At 37.8% G+C, this 18,128-nt stretch overlaps 3 protein-coding genes across 3 annotated transcripts; all 3 read left to right on the top strand.

Moving 5' to 3' along the window:
- Positions 1-13,341: 13,341 nt before the first annotated feature.
- LOC149774893 (uncharacterized) lies at positions 13,342-14,745 on the top strand. The gene has a single exon (XM_089944628.1). The coding sequence runs from the start codon at positions 13,342-13,344 to the stop codon at positions 14,743-14,745; it is 1,404 nt and encodes a 467-aa protein (XP_089800754.1).
- Positions 14,746-14,819: 74 nt separating this feature from the next.
- Positions 14,820-16,136, top strand: LOC149774892 (uncharacterized). Its single transcript, XM_089944627.1, has one exon. The coding sequence runs from the start codon at positions 14,820-14,822 to the stop codon at positions 16,134-16,136; it is 1,317 nt and encodes a 438-aa protein (XP_089800753.1).
- Positions 16,137-16,319: 183 nt separating this feature from the next.
- Positions 16,320-16,904, top strand: LOC149774891 (uncharacterized). Its single transcript, XM_089944626.1, has one exon. The coding sequence runs from the start codon at positions 16,320-16,322 to the stop codon at positions 16,902-16,904; it is 585 nt and encodes a 194-aa protein (XP_089800752.1).
- The last annotated feature ends 1,224 nt before the right edge of the window (positions 16,905-18,128 follow it).

Genomic DNA, 18,128 nt, shown 5'->3' with positions numbered 1-18,128 from the left:
GGGCACCAATAGTGTTATTGCGATATATGCCTGACAGCCGAATACTGGTATCGTTGACGGTCAGTGAAGCAATCATATCTACCGCAGACTTTGGTTTGGTTACGAACACCGGAGCGTATCAGTCTCGATGAAGTCACTGAAGAGTATGCATGTGAGAGTCCAAATACTCCCATGGATGTCATTGTCGGTTAGGCTCCTAAAGTTCTTAAGATTAAACTCAGCAATAGTGAAAAAAACAGCAAAAGATCTTGGTAGAAGAATAATCGGTAAATTTAATCAAGGTGGCCCATATGATTATAAGCTACATTACTCACGATTGATTATCGATGATGCTGAATTAAATTTTATAGTTGCTGATGCCACTGTGAGAAATATATTTTGTAATTGGGAGGACGCGCTCTTGTCCGACGGAACACGGTTGGGCACAATTGTAAGTTATATTAATGGAGAATCACCTCAATACACATATTTAAGATCTTCGGTGCTGGCTTATGTTTCTATAAATTTGCTATCGATGATAAATCGATTTCCCGACACTGCAGTTAGAGTTGCAACAGATTCCTTTTATATCAATAAAAGATATTCAGAATCACTGGCTTGTTTTACAAGCACTGATGAATCATGGAGTTCGTGGAGAATAAAAAAGGAGATGTTACATGGATATTGTGAATCCGCTGATGTTGAAATTAAAGATGATTATTGCAAATCAGAATTATCTGAAATGTCGAATGTACCACCTGTGTATGGTCCAATCACCAGAAACAAAACCGTTTATTTGAATGGACCGGGTGCGTCTGGTAAGACAACTCAAGCGATTTAATTATTTCGGGGAAAATCAAAGATTTTCAATTCAGATATGATTGTGCTAACACCTACACACAGACTTGCCAGGGAGATGAAATAACGAGGAGTTAATTCTTGCACTTATCAGTTTTTTCAAATATAGCAGTGGTGTATGGACTCCAGATCGAATGGGAACAAAATATATTCCTGGGAAAATAATTTGGGATGAGATATGCACAGTGTTGTTAGATATATTAAAATTGTTCCTGGATTGGCTGCTAACAAAAAATACTGCAGTGATAATGTGCAGCGATCACGGTCAGCCACCACCTTTTGTTGGTCCATCTCCGCATTTGTGGTTAAAAGATTTTGTAGATTATTATGAAGAAGTGTCTAATGATCATATTGCACTTGATGCAACATTGAAGGAATTTAAAACATTAATCAGATTACAACCGAACAAAATTCAATGTGAAATCATGCACGAGATGATTCCTGAAACTTCAATGAGCGACTTTTTGCAGGCGTAGAAACCAGACGATTTGATAGTGGCAAGTAGAAAGATAGTCAGAGACACACTTCAACAGCAGTTATTTCAATTACAACAAGAAAAGTTTCCGATGTTGCCAACGCCGCTGTGTTATAGACCAGCTGATACACGGTTACAGAATATAGATGTTGATATTCCTGGGAAAACAGAGAAACAGAACTTAGCATTGAATGATATTGTCACAGTTGATGTCAATGCTGTCAAAGATGCACTAAAAATGAACAAATCCCCATGGACGCTAGGATGACGATACATTCATCTCAAGGACTAACTATTTCTGATACAGTTGTTTGGATCATTGATGATCGAATCGAGTGGTCAAACTTAGTTTACTTATCTGTGTCCAGAGTCAGAAGAATATTTCAACTGCGAAGAATTGTCTTGGAAGAGTCAATTGCTGATAATAATGAAAACAACAATGATATAATAAGAAAAAAATTAGCTGGTTACAAACAGAGTGACAAAAAAAATAATAGAGAATTTGACCTTGATGTTGAATTTATCATGACACTGAAGCAACAGCAGAATAATCACTGTGTGAGCTGTAATTGTATAATGTCATAGTGTAATAAAAATTCAAGACAATTTACCGTAGATAGAAAAGATATTAGTCACGGTCATACACACGATAATGTGATGCTGACCTGTCTTGAGTGTAATCGACGTAGAGGCGTTAGTTAAGTGATTTGGGCGGTAATTGTGTGTCCTCGGGAATTACTTGTAATTGTTCATGTGTGAATCCACACTGAGGAGCAGTCGAATCCAGCCTGTAGATTGCTGGTCTACCAGTAGATCTAGTTATGTTAGATACCTTGTGTGTGGTAATACTCCAGATAGGATCAGTCGCTCTTTTTTTACCACCTTCAAGTTCACCTGGTTCATATAGATATCTCACAGTGACATTACCCAGTATTGGTTGTGCTGAAACACCACATCGTTGTACAGGCATATGTTTTTTAGTGACCGCGATGGCAGGTTTTATGTTGGTTGTTCAAGTAATTTCATTTTTTAATGCAGCTATCAGGCTTGGTAATCTTGCAACCCATTCGCGTGATCTCTTGTCCTGAATGAATTCTTTCGCATACTGATATCCAAATAACCACTCAGCAAGTGTTCAATTAAATCACTCAACAATTGCCTGATCATGGTGAATTGCAGTATGTCCTCGCCTGATGGTAACGTTATGTTGCTTCATCAGCGATGATACTGCGCCTTGAAATTCTTTGCCAGGATCAACTTGTAGCAGCTGTGGCCATTGCAGACCACCTCGTTGATAAATTCGTTCAAACGCAGAAGCAACCTCAGATGCTGTTTTAGTCGCTAATGGTTTCGCATCTTTGTATCTACTTGCAACATCAACTATAGTTAACGCGTACTTGTATGTTTTGCGACGAATGGTATCATGTGGTAGAAATAACATATCAGCTTGGTGAACTTCATTTGGCATACTAACATTGAAATGTGCAAAGTGAATTTGTTTAGGCGGTGGTTGGTAAATTTGCCATATTGCCTGTTTGGATAACCAATCCGCTGCAGTATCATGTGTGACTTTTGCTGCACTGGCAAGTTTACTAATTGCTGTGCTACCTCTCCAGTATCCTCTTGGGGAATAATAAATTGACTCCATTATAATTAATTACCAGCGCCTAATACAAGCTTAGATTTCATTGCAGATTTTTTTAACCAGCTAGCTAACTTTTCTTTGAAAGATTTATCAGTGATGGCATTTAACACGTTAATTAATTTCACATAAGCGAGATGCCTATCCTTACTTCGGTAAGCTACATCATGAACATGACATGCTCTATCAATAGCATTTATCGGATACTCACCTGGATTGGGCTCATCTAAGGCATCAAGTCTGATATCAAGTCGGGTTCCAGGACCACAGTAATTATATCCTGGGAGATGTTTTTCTCCTGGGTATTTAGCCCACGGAGCCCTTAGTAATTTTGTTAACCTGGCTGCGATATCACCTCCTCTTTTTTTGGGGAGATAAATTTAAATTTCTTTGTACCACATCGTTCACACTTGCCTGTAAGCGCTTGTCGATTATTTTTTGTTGTAGTGGTTGTCAAATCACCTGTTGGAGTGCGTGCTCTATATTTCACACAATATAAATCCATATTCCTTTATAATATATCTAATGGAGATCACTGACTTTTCTGCTACAAGAAAACGAGAACCGGTTAAGCACCATCCGATGCTACCAAATTCTGTCCAAACAATTATCACGGGTCCATCTGGATCGGGTAAGACTCAGTTGCTGTTAAATTTAATAATGAAGTGGATGAAGTGGGACAAGTTGTATTTGGTAGTTCCAACTGTAGACGATCAACGATGCTACAGCGTGTTAAAAGATTTTAATGAAAGTGCAAAATCATTAAACGGCGGTGATGATGTTGTTGAATTTATTACTAGTATTGATGAATCACCGTCCATAGATGATATTAATGGGGGTATTAACAATTGAGTTGTGTACGATGATGTAATGTTGGACAAACAATCAAATCCTGCCAGGATAGTTTCATGCGGCAGGCACAAAAACACTGATGTGATTTATGTAACCAAACGATATACACAAATCCCGAAAGTGATCAGGGATAACTGTAATATTCTTGTGGTGTTTAACGGAGTTGATACACACACGTTACGAAATATACATCAGACTTGGTGCAACGGTGACATGGACATAAATAAGTTAAAAAATTTATTTAGCTGTGCTCAAGCAACCCCGCACGGATTTGTAACGATAAATTTACATGATCCTCGAACACAGTAGCATGTCGGGTTAGATAAAAGTTTTGCATAAATAGCAGCAGAGCGGGCGACGAAAACGCAGCAACAACGGCGACAATTGAGTTTACAATGGCATAGGGTTAGCCCTCCATTTCAGCATTTGGAGGCTTCTAAAAAGTTGTAGTATTCGCCCTCTCTATTGGGGGGCGACAACAACAAAATGCAGCAACAACGGCGACAATTACGTTTCGCAGGTTTATAAAGGGTTTCACCCATTTTTTTGCCTGAAAAGTTGTGGGATTCACCCGCTCTGCTGCTCCCTAAATGGAAAAATAAAGAAATATGGTTGGCTTTTTATACTGTTAATACACTGTTAGAAATCAGATAATATCAGAATGTAATGGCTATTATCTCTCCATCTAAATTTGCTTTTCACAAACTAATATACTTTTAGAATTATAATGATTGGTTTGTGACAAGAAGAAACATTTTAATTCAACAGTATTTATATGGAAATACTGAACTGCAAAACTGTCCTAACTTAAACCATTGCTACCCTATATGTTTATTATTAAATATTATGGAAATAAAAGGAAAGCTATGACAAAGTAAAACCTAGTACTCAGCTCTTTTATGTAATATCACTGAGAAAGAAATGTTAAGTTTTCAATGGATGCAGAACGGCATATAAATGTATGCCGTATCATAATATGTACGTCCAAACATAATCAACAGTGACGTATGGTGTAGTCATACAATATTTCTGATATATGATCTGCCATGGACAAATGTGGGAAGATAGCCAAAAAATGAAATCCTTACCAGCAAACCTGACAGACTTTGTTGCAGTTGCTCTGATGTTTATAAAGGGATCAGGATAGTCAGTCCTACAGGAAAAGATAACTGTCTTATCACTGTTGTCACTCAGTGTGCTGTTTCTCTGGAGAAACAGGGTGCTGGTATTGATCTTTTCTGGTGATGTGCAACCATCAGATGTCGATGTCTGGACTCCAGTTGAAATAATTTGATTCTGAAATGTAAATACACTAATTTCATAATGAATGCTTTACTTTCATCTTTTTACAGTCAGCGTGTTCAAAGGAAAAAAGATACAAATGCTTGAAGGATCAATTACACAGGAGGTCATCACTAAAGATAAATGTCCAATTATTTCCTAATCAGTAGTGTATATGTACCAAGATCAAGTCCTCAACTCAACTTTCATGTGATCTTTCATGATGTCAGGAAAAGGTCTTGTATTTAATGTAATTTAACAGACTCACTGACGTTATGCCTCTATGGTCTTAAACTAAGAGAAAAAAAAGAGCAAGAGCCAACAAGTTAATATGTAAAATTGAAAAAAAAAATGATTTAGTCCAAGTAGTATTAATGAGTGTTTTGTACTTCCAGCAAATAATTTAAATAAATAAATAAACCCCAATTTAAATACTGAACATAATAAGGGTGATTCCAGTTTGGATTTTGAGGTACAGATGAGTAAATTGGAAGTAAATAACATTAACATAAAAATCTAAGACATAATAGATTTAAGTAAGTTTCCTTTCTAAAACATTCTAAGTTGTCAAAATGTTTAGGAATTTTCAAGTGCAAAACCGGTGTCCTTGACTCAGATACAAGTAAGCATGTCTACCGCCATTTAATAATCTAAATATTTAATTTATAGTTATAGGGAAATATTAGCTATGCATTATGTTTAAACAGGCATTATCTTCCCTTCTGTTTTGCTGTAACAACACACATATCGATTTAAGAGACGGAGAATCAATACAAACTATACTTACCAAATGAAATTTATTTTAGTCTTCAGTGCTCGTGAATAATTATTATTAGCTTGCTTTATTATTCTTTAAAATTATAATTCATATGTAATATCATCTGCAGTCACATGAACTCTAAAATGACTAATGAGAATATTCGCTTGCCATCGATAAATTAACACAAAGTGACATATTTCGTAATCACCCCTCCATTCCATGCTAATTATTGTAACCCATCAGCATCTTCAGCATATGCTATACATTCAAAATATGTTCCATGATGTATAATGAATTACATTACTCATCATTTAATAACCACTGTCTACTTGGATTTATTTAAAAGCTACACTACAGGTGTGTCACACAGTGAAATATGACCTCACCTCCAAATTCAATCAGTCATTATCTGTCCAACTTTACATACCAATCACTGACTTCTGAGTGAAGTTTATTTGCTGCTTTGCCAATTCATCTAGTTTGTCACTCAGGGAATAAGCTTCAATAATTTCTAACCAGTGGTTATTGTTTCATCTGGACCGGAAGAAGCAATAACTACCAATGAGAATTAATTGTAACATATTTCACTGTGTGACACATCATCTTCAAGATTATTTGGATTTTCCAATGATTGTTTTGGTCAATTAAATATCCTGATATAATCACATAAATGTACACTATAAAGAAATAATACCTAGATTTATCAGCAGCACGTCTAATGAGATAAAATTCATTAATACTAAATATGTTAAGTACTGGATTTGGTGGCTCATGCACTGCTGCTGATTTGTTTGGCAATTTGGTTTACAAACATGACCTTGATATCAATATTTTTTAGATTTACATATTGCTTTGTTAGAGCATCATACTCAACAATGGGATTACAAACCAGCTGAATTATATTTTCATTGATAATGTTCTTTGCTCATTTCATCATCACACATTTTAGCTGCAAATATCATATTTGTAATGACACAGTCTTACAGTCTTTGGTAAACAGATCAGACCAATATACGTTTCTGATTTTCCTAATATTATTGATTTTGCCTGCAGGTTTTTCTATTGCACCCTGCAGCTTGAAAACAACATTTTTCAGTGTCCATGTTAGACATATTAAGTGTTCCAGTTTGAGCTTGGAAAATCACATGACAGCCCATGCCAATGTCAACAACAACCCAGCTAGTACACTCATTCAAATCCAATTTGGTTGCAAAATTGATTAGATCAACAATGGTGCATCACAGGGTGGTTGAGTGTCCATAAATGTTAATAGGCAATTTGTGTAAGTGTACTTACAGTAAAATCAATAAGAATTTGTATGGTTGGCAAAGTTGAATAAAACTGGTCATTTTAAGTGGCAATTCAAGCCCCCATGAGTTAAAATACAATTGATGTCAATGCATTCCAGGTTCTGTTGTCAACAGCAAGGCCGAAACTGAAAATCACATCTGCTTAGGAAATTTTGGCTTCCGTGCTTTGATAATCCAAGACCTTTATTTTATGTGGTCTCAAATTGCCTTGCTTCCTGCCACTATTTTTTTCACAATCATCCCAGATGCAGTTGCAACTGCTTTTGCAACTATGAGTGCCATGGCCACTAACAATGCTAAATGGCTGAGCAGAATGGAAATATAACATTAATCGTCTTCAGTCCCCAAGTATGTTTTACTGAAACAGTTCTTAGGCTTGGCAGGGTAACTAACCTGGAATTTCAGACAACCGTTCCAAGGGCAGGCAGCCTCATCAAAACGGAGGTTACTATCAGCTGAATAAACCTCAGCAAACGCTTTTTTATAATCATTGGCTGGATCTTGTGTAAAGGGTCACCTTGAGTGTTCTCAATGTATGTGAGGTATAAATTGCTTATAATAGCAAGAAATGTATACCAACTCATTGTTTTTAATTATAGGGCTGATATCAATCACCAGTTACCCAGTAAGAATCAAGTTGAAATGTATGTACTATATCCATGGCAATAATCAATGCAAAAATAGAGTTTCATCTGGTCGGCTGTTGGTTTTCATCTCAGTATTCTCATTCAAGTCTGCCCCATTTACTATCTGATCTACATAATGATTTGTTTGATTTATTAATAAATGCAAAGACTCGTCATAAAAAGCCTTAAATAGGTTTGGAATTTGCCATATCTATATTCCATTAGGAAATACCATTGAATGGTGGGGGGTGGGGTGACTGACTGGCAGACCGTCTTTTCTTGTCTAGCCATCAGGTGCATCAGACTCCTAGTCGACATCAATTTCAGGCTCAAACACACTCAACCATCAACCCTTCCCCAGTTCCAATAATCTCATCTTTATATCCTTTAAAATCATTGTTGTCATTGCTATCTGCATCCAGTATTTTTTTAAAGAAATCACCATTATTCTGTCAGCCGATTTTTTGTTTTTGTGATAGCATGGCTTTTTAAGTGAGAATTTGTAAAACTACTTTGTTAAATTAATACTAAAGCATGATAGAATGCTTGTTCCATGCCCCGATGTACCCAATGAATATAATTTTACAAGCGGTCATGTCAAGTTAAAATAATGGGATCCATACATTATTGCTTACCTGAAAAATATACTCAAGTCAAAACTCTGTGAGCTGTATTGTACAAAAGTGGATCTGGTTCTTTATCTTGCTATTTCTGCATTTAAACATGAGGTGTATGACCTTGGCAAGCTTCTAGTTCAGCTTGGTATCAGACACACTTTGAGTATCACTTAATTTTGGTTTGTGATGAACATTTATATATCACAAATTTCTTCATCATTTGATTATGATTGGGATGAGTTTAAATCACTATGTAAACAATTTAATTTCATTACAATATTTAATCAAGATTAATTAAATATTTTACCATTTCTCATTGAATATAAAATAGGAACAGGTCATACAAATTCAATCACCGAGAATTTGCATAAAGAAGTTCATACACCAAAACTGCAATTTCCTGTTTGGCATTTTTGGCATAAATCATCATAATAGTCTTGCCATATTTTAAGATCTGTTCATCCTGATGAGAAAGAAATAATGAAATAGGCATAATATGGAAATGCAACTTTGAATAGCATACATTCCTATAAGAGAAAAAGAAAGCAGTTCTAAAGATACTGCCTTTGTGGTGATAGAACTGATATCACCAATGTGGTAATGTTGATATTCTCCCACTGATACAGTTCAAAATCTCATTATGAAACATACAATAAAAATCTGTATTTCAAATTATCAAGCTCAGATGAGAAATATGGTCTGCGAGTGATAACACATTAACCCTTGGCAGGAGGTAGTAGCCTACTGCTGAGCTCTGTAGCATCAAGGTCATGTATGATACACTAAAGTGAGTGGTATTATATAGAAAGGTAGACAGATGTAGCTCTACAATGATACCAAAACATATGGAAGTTCTAGTTGCATTACAAAATACACAGGGAAAAACCTCATTTTTTGGATCCAATTTGTATGCACCCAAAAATCACCTGTAGTTGGAATCTGATTCTGTTTCCAGATTTTAGACTTTTTGGTTTCAGATCTAAGGCAGACCAGTATGAACTGCAAACAGACAAACCTTTGCAAAAAGTAGGATAATATGGACATTTGGAATACGAAAATAATGGGTCAGTTAAGCAAAAAGAAAGAACTCCAACTATTACCCTTCTGCTCGTGCGCGAGCCAAATAGCCAATGAAAAACAATGTTTCTAACACAATTAGGCATTAGGTTATTGGAAAATCATCTGGAAGCTGATGTATTGGGATATATTCAGAAATAGCTTTCAAAATGTTTTTCCTACTTGAATTTCAGGCGAAAATGACAAAAATTTCCAGGGTTTAATGTGTTAAGAAACAAAAGCTGACAGATGGATAGGTGAGCTAAAACATGGGTCAGACTGGTGGATATCAGATTTGCTGGAAATGTAATTAAATGGTCAATGACTGTACAGATGGAATTGTGGTAAGATGGTGAATTGCAGCACTGATGGAAATGTGGATTGATGATGGCAGTATAGAAGGAAGTATGGATAGACAATGGATGGCAGAATAGGTGGAAATATGAATTGATAATGGGTGGCATTATACATGTAAATATGGATTGATGATGATGAATACAAATGGAAACATAGATGATGGATGTCAGTATATATGGAAATATGGATAAATGATTGATGGCAGTACAGAAGGAAATGTGGATAATAATAATAATGATAATAATAATAAAGACTTTATTTAGAGAAGGTAACTTGATTAGTTACAAAACTAATCTATCTTGAGGCCTTCTATATGTTATGTACAATATATACAGTATATACAACATGATGTGAAGAGTCTGGCTTGACACTAAATAATTACCGGTAAATAATTTTAAAATTTAAAGTATCAAGCCTGGAACACATGCACAGGCATCAGTGAAAACATAAACATATATAAAACATAAAATATCATCCTGCATTGAAAAATTTAGCTATGAAAATGATGCAAAATTACAGAAAAGCAGGCGGTATTTTTGTACTAGAATTGTTCAATTTTCTAAAGATTTCATCCATTTAAGACATCGATTGTGAAAAGATGAAATGCTGGGAGCCTGCCTTATGTCACTGGGAATGTTGTTCCATACCAGTGGACCATTATATTGAAAACATTGTTTTTCACACCTCCTTTTTTGGCCTTGGTATAATGTAATTTTTTCTTCTTATGGACCTTAAATTTGGAGTACAATCAGCATCTCTTTGGTGAAAGATATTGCTTAGATAGACAGGAATGTCTTTTCTGGATACTTTATACATCAATTTGGCCTTTTTAAGAAATATTCTTTCCTGTATTGTTAACACCTTTATATTATTCATTGCATCGTGAAAATTGTCTATACTTTTATCTAGAATTAAATGTCAGGCCCTTTTTTGGGTTCTTAGAAGTGTTATGTTTGAATTAGAGGTATCACCCCAAATTTCATTACAGTAGTCCAGATATGGCTGAATATAACTTTCATAAAAGATGACCCTATACTGAAGAGGAATGTATGTTTTGATTTTCCTCAGTAGCCAAAGATAAGAATTAACATTTTTTGAAATGTGTTTAATGTGAATAGACCAAGTAAGATTGTTATCCATGAATACACCAAGAATTCTATCTTGAGAGGTTATATTGAGGCTCATGTTGTCAAATAGAACCTGGACTTGTCGCTATCTAGCCTTGCTCATTTTTGTTGTGTTGTAACTAGTAGGGCTTTCGTTTTGTGTGTATTTATGATCATACTGTTTTCGTTGCACCATACTTCAAGTCTGTTGAGAGCATCTTGTAAGTTATTTTCAAGTAATGTTTTGATTTTACCAATTTCAGTGTAGTATCATCTGCATAGAGGTCAGTGGAAGAAATTGAAGTTCCAATCTTAAGAAGTAAATCGTTAATAAATATTATGAATAACAGAAGCCCAAGGATAGAGCCTTGTGGTACTCCACAATTAATATTTTTACTTTCTGAAAGTTGACCATTTAAAGATACTTTTTACACTCTATCAGTTATGTAAGAAGTAAACCAGTTTAGGGAGTTTTCACTGCAATGATAGATTTTTAGTTTTTGAAGCAAAATGTCATGTTCTACAAGATCAAAAACTTTACGAAAATCAACCAAAATAGTGCCTACTATTTCTCCCTGATCTAATGCTTTCAGCCATTTATCAATCAAATGTGAATTCCTTTTTAATCTGTTCCAGGAACTGATGGAAAAATCCACTTGTCAAAAATGTTACTTAAAATAGGTTAAATTTAAATGTTTCACATTGTAGATAATACCCTCTAAATAGTCCTTAACCCTTTACCTCATAGAGCATTGTGACAAAATGCAGCTCGCTATAAATAGAACACGTTACCTAGTCGACTGCATACGCATAGGCCTGCCTGTGAATTGTTAAGCAATGTAGTGTATCTTACATTTAACAGCAATTTTAACCATTTTACATTTTTTGTACACATCTATTATATGTGGAACAATTTAAGAGTAAAGTCCAATTGTCATAGCTGTGTAATTATTTATCACAGAAGAATTTGTTATGTGCTTTAAAATCTGGAAAGAACTCGTTCACCGTCATGTCAGTGAGGCCGTGTAACCAATCTTGCTGCCATTTCTCATACTCGAAATTTACAAGTTTTTCGTCTGTGCCTACATCACTAAGTTATCTGAATCTGATAATTTATAAAAACTAATTGCTGCCTGCATCAATATCAGAGCCTTTACCTAAGTTATTGAATCTTTCATAGTTGTGATTCTAATCGTGAAAACTTCATAGGTACTGAATGAAATCCGCTACCGCCATTTTGGAGAGTGACGATTACGACCCAGTTACTTTAAATAGCAGATATCGACCAGAGCATAAACAATGACCACGTGATCTGACGTAATTGTCATTTACTTTGACTCGTCCACTGGGGTACGACCTCTCGTATCTAAACTTCCTTACGGACTGCAAGAAAAATGGTTAAGCAGAGCAACCAACTATGCTTCAAAGCATTTCATCGCTTTCCCACCATTCAAGGAATTCCATGCCTTTCTTGAGCACATATGCGACCTGAGGAATAACCCCGGGTTCCGACCCGTAGATCTGGACAATCCCACTCAAAAAGGTGATTCTGCAAAAAACACTCATGTAACCAAACCTAAAGTGAGTGTCCGCAGAACAGAGTTGGCAAATCAAAGCGACGATCAGCCAAAAAGTCAACCATTAAGTAACTGCATTCTACACAACACGAGACATACACTCAATGAATGTAGGGGCTTTAAGTCCAGATCCATCGAAGAGAGGAAGAAACTCCTTAGACAACACAACATTTGTTTCAAGTGCTGTGCATCGGATAAGCATGTCAGTTGCGACTGCAAGGCGAAGATTTGTTGTAAGGATTGCGGCAGCAAACAGCATACTACGGCTTTACACGTCAATAGGCCTTCTCCAAGTTTACCTTCGAGGTTGCGGCAAATCATGGCGGGGAGTTCTCCAAAAACTCCAAGAGGCAAAATGACGAAGACGTACAAACTAAATGTACTGAAATCTGTAAAGGAGCTCATGGCAAGTCATGCGCCAAAATCTTACCGGTCAATGTTTACAACAAAGACAATCCAAATAAAATTCTTAGACTCTATGCTATTATCGACGACCAAAGCAACAGATCCTTAGCCCTGCCAAGTTTATTTGACTTTTTTGATGTCAGATCAGAACCTGAGAGTTACACCCTAAACACTTGTTCCGGTCGAGTCACCACTTCCGGTCGGAGAGGAAGTGATTTCATCGTAGAATCCATCAATGGAGATGTCGAGTTGGAACTTCCGACACTCATCGAGTGTGACAACATACCTGATGATAAAAGCGAGATTGCAACTCCAGAAGTTGTAAAGTTCCATGAACACTTAAACGATCTTATTGGGTCTATCAAACCAATAGACAGGAGAAAAGAGATTATGCTACTGATCGGAAGAGACTTGGCAGAGGCTCATTATGTTCTAGAACAATGAATAGGTCAAAAGGAGCACCATACGCCCAGCGAATCAAGCTAGGATGGGTCGTCATAGGAGAAGCATGTTTAGATAAGCAACATGCGCCCGATAATGTCAACGTCAGCCGAACTCATGTTTCACCTTCGGGTCAGCCGACAACCCTAGTGCCATGTCACAACTATTTGGAAGTACAGGAGCAACTTTCTAATCCCGCACTAAATTGCAAAGATAGCGAGTTTGGTTCCTCAGTTTTCGAGAGGACAAAGGACGATGACAAGACTGGTATGTCGCACGAGGACAGAATATTCATGCAACAAATGGATAATGAGTTTCAAATAGACTCAACTGGGTACTGGGTAGCTCCGTTACCCTTCAAGTCACCTAGGCCGCCATTGCCAAACAACAAGCCCCAGGCAAAATATAGGGGACAATTTCTTGATGCCAATCTGAAGAAAAATACTAGGAAACATGAACACTTCCTTGAATTTATGGCAAAAATCTTGGACAATCATCATGCTGAGGTAGCTCCACCGCTAGCGGCAAACGAAGAATGCTGGCATTTACCACTGTTTGGGGTTTACCATCCGAGAAAACCTGATCAAATACGAGGCGTGTTCGATTCATCTGCAAAACACCAAGGAGTGTCATTGAATGACATACTGCTTACAGGACCAGACTTAATCAACAATCTTATTGGTGTACTTCTTCGCTTTAGAAGGGAAATGGTAGCTGTTACCACAGACGTGCTGCACATGTTTCACTGCTTCATCATCCGAGAGGACCACCGAAACTATTTGCGTTTCTTTTGGTATGAGAACAATGACATCAATAAGAAACTCATTGAGTACAGGATGAGAGTACATGTATTTGGAAACAGTCCATCGCCAGCCGTCGCAACTCTGGGAATACGTAAGGCCGCTTTGAAAGCTGAACCTGAGTACGGAAGCCAGGTTACATCGTTCGTCTCCAGGGACTTCTATGTCGACGATGGGTTAACTTCTTGCCCAACACCCGAAGAAGCTGTTAAGCTCGTAAAGGACACTCAAAATGCCTTAAAAGACTATGGCAATCTTCGACTTCACAAAATTGCATCGAATAGCCCTGAAGTAATGGCTGCTTTTCCAACAACCGATCTGGCATCTAATTTGAAAGATCTAGATTTAGACTCGAAAGAAAAACCGCTCCAATGGAGTCTTGGCCTAATATGGGATGTCAACGCGGACAAATTTCTGTTTGAACTGTCTTCCGATCAAAAACCAATTACCCGTAGAGGAATCTTATCAACGATCAACAGCATTTTTGATCCGCTCGGATTTCTGTCTCCCGTTATCATATATGGGAAACTCATTATTCGAGACATTGTCTTAGAGACCATAGATTGGGACGAGCCCGTATCCGAGGAAATTGCCTCCAAATAGGAGTCTTGGAAAAACGCCCTTGAACCACTTAAAAACTTGAGAATATCAAGGACATATGTGACCGAACTTAGCAAATGCATCACCAGGGAACTCCATGTCTACTCGGATGCTTCAGAGAGAAAGCTATTGCCGCCGTCGTTTATCTTCGAACGAAAAACGTCAATAACCATTATCACGTAGGATTTGTTATTGGAAAGGCTGAAGTAGCCACCCAAACTGGAACCATGATTCCAAGAAAAGAACTTTGTGCCGCGGTCCTAGCTGTGGAGATAGCTCAGTCTGCTATTGAACATCTTGACATCAAGATAGAAAATGTTCGCTATTACACCGACAGCAAGGTCGTTCTTGGTTACATATGCAACTCAACTAGGAGATTCCATGTCTATGTGATGAATAGAGTGGAGAAAATTCGCAAATTTTCAGATCCCGATCAATGGAATTATGTTCCAACGGATCAAAATCCTTCAGACTCTGCAACAAGGTCGATACAGGCTGTAGACCTTCAAGCTAGCAGTTGGCTCAATGGACCCCAACAATTATTTGAGTCGACTCCTCAGCAAGGTGAGACCCATGAGCTCGTAATGCCCAACGACGACATCGAAATTCACATGGCATTTACCACTGTCGACCCTACGAAGGTAAATTCATCATGTAGTGGACTAGGAACCACCAGATTCGAGCGTTCTTCATCATGGAAGAGTCTGATTGCGGGGATTAATCACCTTCGACTAATTGCTCACCAACGGAAATGTGGGAAATCAGCTGACTTTAAAGTATTGTCAGAAAGCCAAATGTCAGAAGATCTCATCTTGAGAGCCACACAGGGCGAATTCTACAGCAAGGAAGTGGCCGCACTTCAAATGGGAGAACAAATTTCCAAACGCAGCCCGCTAATCAAATTGAACCCAACATGGGACACTACCTGGAATATTCTACGGGTAGGGGGACGCTTGGAACACTCCAAGGAAAACCTTGAGATTATAAAACCCATAACTGTACCTGGCAACAGCCCCATCGCAACCCTTCTGGTCAGACACTACCATGAGAAAGTGAAACACCAGGGCTGTCACATCACTGAAGGTGCCATCAGGTCAGCAGGATACTGGATTACCTCTGGTAAACGCCTGATATCCAACGTCATACACAAATGTGTAATTTGCAGAATGTTAAGGAGGGAGCCACAACACCAAATTATGGCTGACTTGCCTTCGGATCGCCTCGAGCCAGGACCTCCCTTCACCAACATAGGTGTTGACGTTTTTGGACCTTGGGAAGTTCTCACAAGGAAAACCAGAGGCAGATCGGCTAACTCAAAACGTTGCGCCGTCATGTTTACATGCCTTGTAATAAGAGCAGTTCACATCAAAGTCATCGAAGAAATGTCATCATAATCATTTATCAACGCTCTTCGATGATTCCAGGCTATCCGTGGACCCGTGAAGCTTTTCCGCTCTGATCAAGGAACAAACTTTATCGGAGCCGTTGATGACTTGAAAATCAACCACAGACCAATAAAAAACTATCTACTGGAGAACAGGACAGAATGGAAGTTCAATCCACCCCATTCTTCACACATGGGAGGCGCATGGGAACATATGATTGGCACCGCCAGACGGATTCTTGACGCCATGCTCGCCGAATCACCGAGCAGGAAATTCCTCACTCACGAAGTTCTCAGCACATTTATGGCTGAGGTCTGTGCCATTATCAACTCCAGACCACTGACTCCTGTCTCAACAGATCCGAAGAATCCTCTTGTTCTGACACCAGCGATCCTCTTGACGCAAAAAACCGACTACGCTTACAAGTCAGACGAGTTGGGAGATACATGTCCCGCAGACTTGTATCGTTCTCAATGGAAGCGAGAGCAAGCTTTAGCTCAGACTTTCTGGTCACATTGGAGGAAAGAGTATCTTCCGTCACTTCAGAACAGAAGAAAATGGACGGTTCAACAACGGAATCTAACCGAAGGAGATGTCGTTCTTGTGAGGGACAGTTCGGTGTGCAGGAATCAGTGGCCAGTTGGCATTGTCACAAGGGCAATAAAAGGATCCGATGATCACGTCCGAAAGGCAGACGTCTGGATCGTTGTTGGTGATAAATGTGAACCTAAAATTTACACCCGTCCGATTACCGAACTTATACTTCTGATTGACTAAAGACATTCATTGGATCATCGTTCATTCGTCATCGACATTCAGACAATTACCATTTTTCCATTTGCATAACTGTTGGATAGGAATTCATTCATGTGACATTCGATGGGTTTGCGTTTTATTCGCATATTCGTATTTCTATATGTCTTGGATATATATCTGGGATTTATGTGCTTTATTTATTCACATATATTAATTTGGATTACTGTGTATCCACAATATCGTTTTATATTCTAAAACAGAATAAGTGGTAGTGGTATCTCTATAGATACCAGGCGGGGAGTGTTCTGGATCTCATTCACTCCTCTAGTGATTCGATCCGTTGTGGAAATATATTAAATTCCCGAACTCCCGTTTTACCATTTAAATAAATTTCATTAGTTTCCGGATTTGACTCCGTATTCCGCTTCCGCTATTTTACTTACACCTGGATTTCCTGAAAATCGTTCAACATACGACACGTTTTAAATCGACAGGACAGGACAACCTACCGTCAAGTAAGACTATATATCTATTCCTTTGTGCTCAGGAACATTATTTCGGACTGTTCAATGTATTAATTATTAGTTTACAACCGTCAGATGTGTAATTTCAATGTTTTGAATTGTATTTTCGTTTTCGTATGAACTGGACATTTCGTCACATATATATTTCGTCATGTAATTATAATTTTCCCTCATTTTTTGATCATATTGTAATAGCCCCTTACCTTATTTTTCAGTTTGCCATTCTACTGTACATCAATTGGGAATTTGAATAAATACAAGCCTCTACACTGAGTTGTCTTTGTTTTCACCTTCGCCAAGTGGGTCCATATGTACTATGTTGCACTGTCTGGTCCGGCCAGAACAGTCAGTTTGTGATGGGATTCGACACAGCACAGATGGGCTGATGCATGTCGGTTAGCTCAGGTTTTATGAGTTCACGACACTTAAAACTGAAGTTAATGAACAGAAATGTCGACATTTTAAAAATATCTACAACAAAGTCCCTAACTAAATCCCGCAGCAACACTCAAAGATTGTTTCTATACTTCTTAAATATTTCTACTGCCCTTAAGGTGGGGACCAACATCTGCCCCAAATAGTTTGCAACTTTTGGAGCAATATATCAACACTCCTGGCCTGTTCTGACGTTGCATTCCAGACCTCAATATTGACTCTTGGCACTTTCAAATTTCCTAGTGTGAGATATTTTTCCTGTAATGGTTTAACCTTGCCATGCGCT

Source organism: Sinohyriopsis cumingii, unplaced genomic scaffold (genome assembly GCF_028554795.1).
Source record: "Sinohyriopsis cumingii isolate HCF-2022 unplaced genomic scaffold, ASM2855479v2 utg000069l, whole genome shotgun sequence".
Lineage (NCBI taxonomy): Eukaryota > Metazoa > Mollusca > Bivalvia > Unionida > Unionidae > Sinohyriopsis > Sinohyriopsis cumingii.
The sequence above is the reverse complement of the archived record's forward strand: the minus strand, read 5'-3'. Positions and strand labels throughout refer to the sequence as shown.

Bases quoted from the DNA above. Each gene is read 5' to 3' on its own strand.
- LOC149774893 (XM_089944628.1), top strand. From the start codon at position 13,342: ATGAATAGGTCAAAAGGAGCACCATACGCCCAGCGAATCAAGCTAGGA.
- LOC149774892 (XM_089944627.1), top strand. From the start codon at position 14,820: ATGCATCACCAGGGAACTCCATGTCTACTCGGATGCTTCAGAGAGAAA.
- LOC149774891 (XM_089944626.1), top strand. From the start codon at position 16,320: ATGGGAGGCGCATGGGAACATATGATTGGCACCGCCAGACGGATTCTT.